At 34.9% G+C, this 3,199-nt stretch overlaps 1 protein-coding gene across 1 annotated transcript; it reads left to right on the top strand.

Annotated features, from left to right (window-relative positions):
- Nucleotides 1–611: 611 nt before the first annotated feature.
- Nucleotides 612–2,902, top strand: LOC145008876 (germacrene A hydroxylase). Its single transcript, XM_078967501.1, has 3 exons — nucleotides 612–871; nucleotides 964–1,682; nucleotides 2,164–2,902. Exons 1-3 carry the CDS (start codon nucleotides 727–729, stop codon nucleotides 2,764–2,766), a joined length of 1,467 nt encoding a protein of 488 aa, XP_078823627.1. The 5' UTR covers nucleotides 612–726; the 3' UTR covers nucleotides 2,767–2,902.
- Nucleotides 2,903–3,199: the final 297 nt, after the last annotated feature.

Raw genomic sequence — 3,199 nt, 5'->3', positions numbered from 1 at the left:
AAATAGTTGATTGTGAACAAAAGCATTAAGATCAAGGATCAATGTTGTAAGTTGGAGAATCAAAATTCACAAAATAGTTGCCAACTTTATTGTTAAAATCTTTCATAACTTTAATATATATATATATATATATATATATATATATATATATATATATATATATATATATATATATATATATATATATATATATATATATATATATATATATATATATATATATATATATATATATATAATAATAATAATAATAATAAGGGCAGGATATCTATTAAAGATTGAAAGGAAATCTAATCTATACCTTTGCAATTAGAAAGACGTTAGACTAGGTTGGTTCTTTTAGTCCTTTTTAACAAGAAAATGAATAAATAAATAAAATCGGAAATATGAAAGTCGTTAAACATTTTTTAGAAACGTTTTAAATAAAATAGTAATCTTTACCCGGCTCAGTAAATTAAAACAAAATATAAAAAACATAAACAACTGAAAATTAAGATATGGTATTTGTTTGGTATAGTCAACGATTGCATCCAGGTCAACAGTGGCCTGCTGCTAACTGAACATCAACAATATAAGATTAGAATTATTGGGAGGGCATTGTTGGTAAGTCAAGATAGAGCTGCTCTCATATCACCTTCCATTCAAACCGGTTGCAGCTATATAAACAATCTTATCATTTTAAGGAACCAAACCATTCGGACATTTCTTCATCATCAGAATTCAGCAATGGAGCTTTCAATAACCACCTCCATTGCTCTCGCCACCATCGTCTTCTTCCTTTACAAGCTCGCCACTCGTCCCAAATCCACTAAAAAGCAACTTCCAGAGGCATCGCGACTCCCCATAATCGGTCACATGCACCATCTAATCGGTAACTAGATCATTAATTCAATTAATAGATGTAACTTTACTCTTTATGTATTTAAGAAGTTGTATTCATATCATATGTTTCTTGATGAACAGGTACAATGCCACATCGTGGTGTTATGGATTTAGCAAGAAAGCATGGATCTTTGATGCATCTGCAGCTTGGTGAGGTCTCGACAATCGTGGTGTCATCTCCAAAATGGGCTAAAGAGATTTTAACGACGTACGACATTACCTTCGCTAACAGGCCTGAGACCCTAACCGGTGAGATCATTGCATATCACAACACAGATATCGTTCTTGCACCCTATGGTGAATACTGGAGACAACTACGAAAGCTTTGCACTTTGGAGCTTTTGAGTGTGAAGAAAGTTAAGTCGTTTCAGTCAATTCGTGAAGAGGAGTGCTGGAATTTGGTTAAAGAAGTTAAGGAGTCAGGGTCAGGGAAACCGATCAATCTTTCAGAGAGTATTTTCAAGATGATAGCGACTATATTGAGTCGAGCAGCGTTTGGAAAAGGAATCAAGGATCAAAGAGAGTTTACAGAGATTGTTAAAGAGATCTTGAGGCAAACTGGTGGTTTTGATGTGGCTGATATCTTTCCATCGAAGAAATTCCTTCATCATCTTTCAGGCAAGAGAGCTAGGTTAACCAGTATTCACAAAAAGCTTGATAATTTGATCAACAACATCGTCGCTGAACACCATGTTAGCACTTCAAGCAAAGCCAACGAGACTCTTCTCGATGTGCTTCTACGGCTTAAAGATAGCGCTGAGTTCCCCTTAACAGCCGATAACGTTAAAGCCATTATTTTGGTAAGCATTCGAATCCATTAGGGTGTCCCTAATCTTTAACAACAAATAAATATTGTTTTTTAGCAAAAAAAAATTCCTACCAACAACTAAAATTATCAATTGGAAAAACATATTTTAATTTACACGTTTTATAATAGTTTTGTACTCTTTCACTAAAGTAGAAAACAAATATGCCAAAATATAAGTGACAACTTTCAATAATATACATACTACAGTATTTAAATGTCGTATTCAATATTAAACTCATTATAGAACCCTCAATAAGATTTCGTAAAGATATATCTTGTACAGTATATATTAATTTATAATTCTTTTAATGAAAAACAAGTTTAGTGATTTGGTGTAAAAAGAATAATGTAACCATATCTCCTATATATTAATTTGTACTTCAATTTTTATACTAGTTATTAGTGTTATATGCTAGCTATTACCCAGAAACACATGATGTTGACTGATGGTTATATCAACATGATTAATGCAGGATATGTTCGGAGCTGGAACAGACACTTCATCCGCCACAGTAGAATGGGCCATTTCGGAACTGATAAGGTGTCCGAGAGCCATGGAGAAGGTACAAGCCGAACTAAGGCAAGCATTGAACGGGAAAGAAAAGATCCAAGAGGAGGACATCCAAGACCTCGCATACCTAAACCTCGTGATCCGAGAAACCCTCCGCTTACACCCTCCACTACCATTGGTTATGCCACGAGAGTGTCGTGAGCCAGTGAACTTAGCAGGTTATGAAATAGCCAATAAGACCAAACTTATTGTCAATGTCTTCGCAATCAACAGAGACCCTGAATACTGGAAAGACGCTGAGGCTTTCATCCCTGAGAGGTTTGAAAACAACCCTAATAACATCATGGGAGCAGATTATGAGTATCTTCCATTTGGAGCTGGGAGAAGGATGTGTCCTGGAGCTGCACTAGGGTTAGCTAATGTTCAGCTTCCACTTGCAAACATACTTTATCATTTCAACTGGAAACTTCCTAATGGTGCCAGCCATGACCAACTTGATATGACTGAGAGCTTTGGAGCCACGGTTCAAAGGAAGACGGAGTTGTTACTCGTACCGAGTTTTTAGAATATTATCGAAATAATTTCGGGTAATTGTTGGAGCCGAAAATTTGATCGGTTTACGATTTTCTATTTGTGTTTGATCATGATTGTAATGGTATAGATGTTGTGTTATGGAATAATATCTTTTAATCTTGCTATGACGACGTTGAGTTTATCGATAGTATTTCCCTAGGCGCTGTAAGTCTGCCAAATTTGTTCTCTTTGTCTTTTTTTATGAAGATATGCATAAAACAACTGTTGAGAGGCAAGTGACACGAAATTGATATGGACAACCATTGTAAGGCAAGTGACACGAAATTGATAAGGACAACCATCTCTAAGTTTTTTGTAAGTTTTTGTAGAATAAGATGGATCAAGCATCTCCACTCTCTCACAATAAAAATAAGGTTAGATTATTCTCCACTCTTTCACAATAAAAATAAGGTTAGATTATTCTG

This window comes from Lactuca saligna, chromosome 8 (genome assembly GCF_052625555.1).
Source record: "Lactuca saligna cultivar CGN05327 chromosome 8, ASM5262555v1, whole genome shotgun sequence".
In the NCBI taxonomy this organism is placed as follows: domain Eukaryota; kingdom Viridiplantae; phylum Streptophyta; class Magnoliopsida; order Asterales; family Asteraceae; genus Lactuca; species Lactuca saligna.
This window is presented reverse-complemented; position numbering and strand designations above follow the sequence as displayed.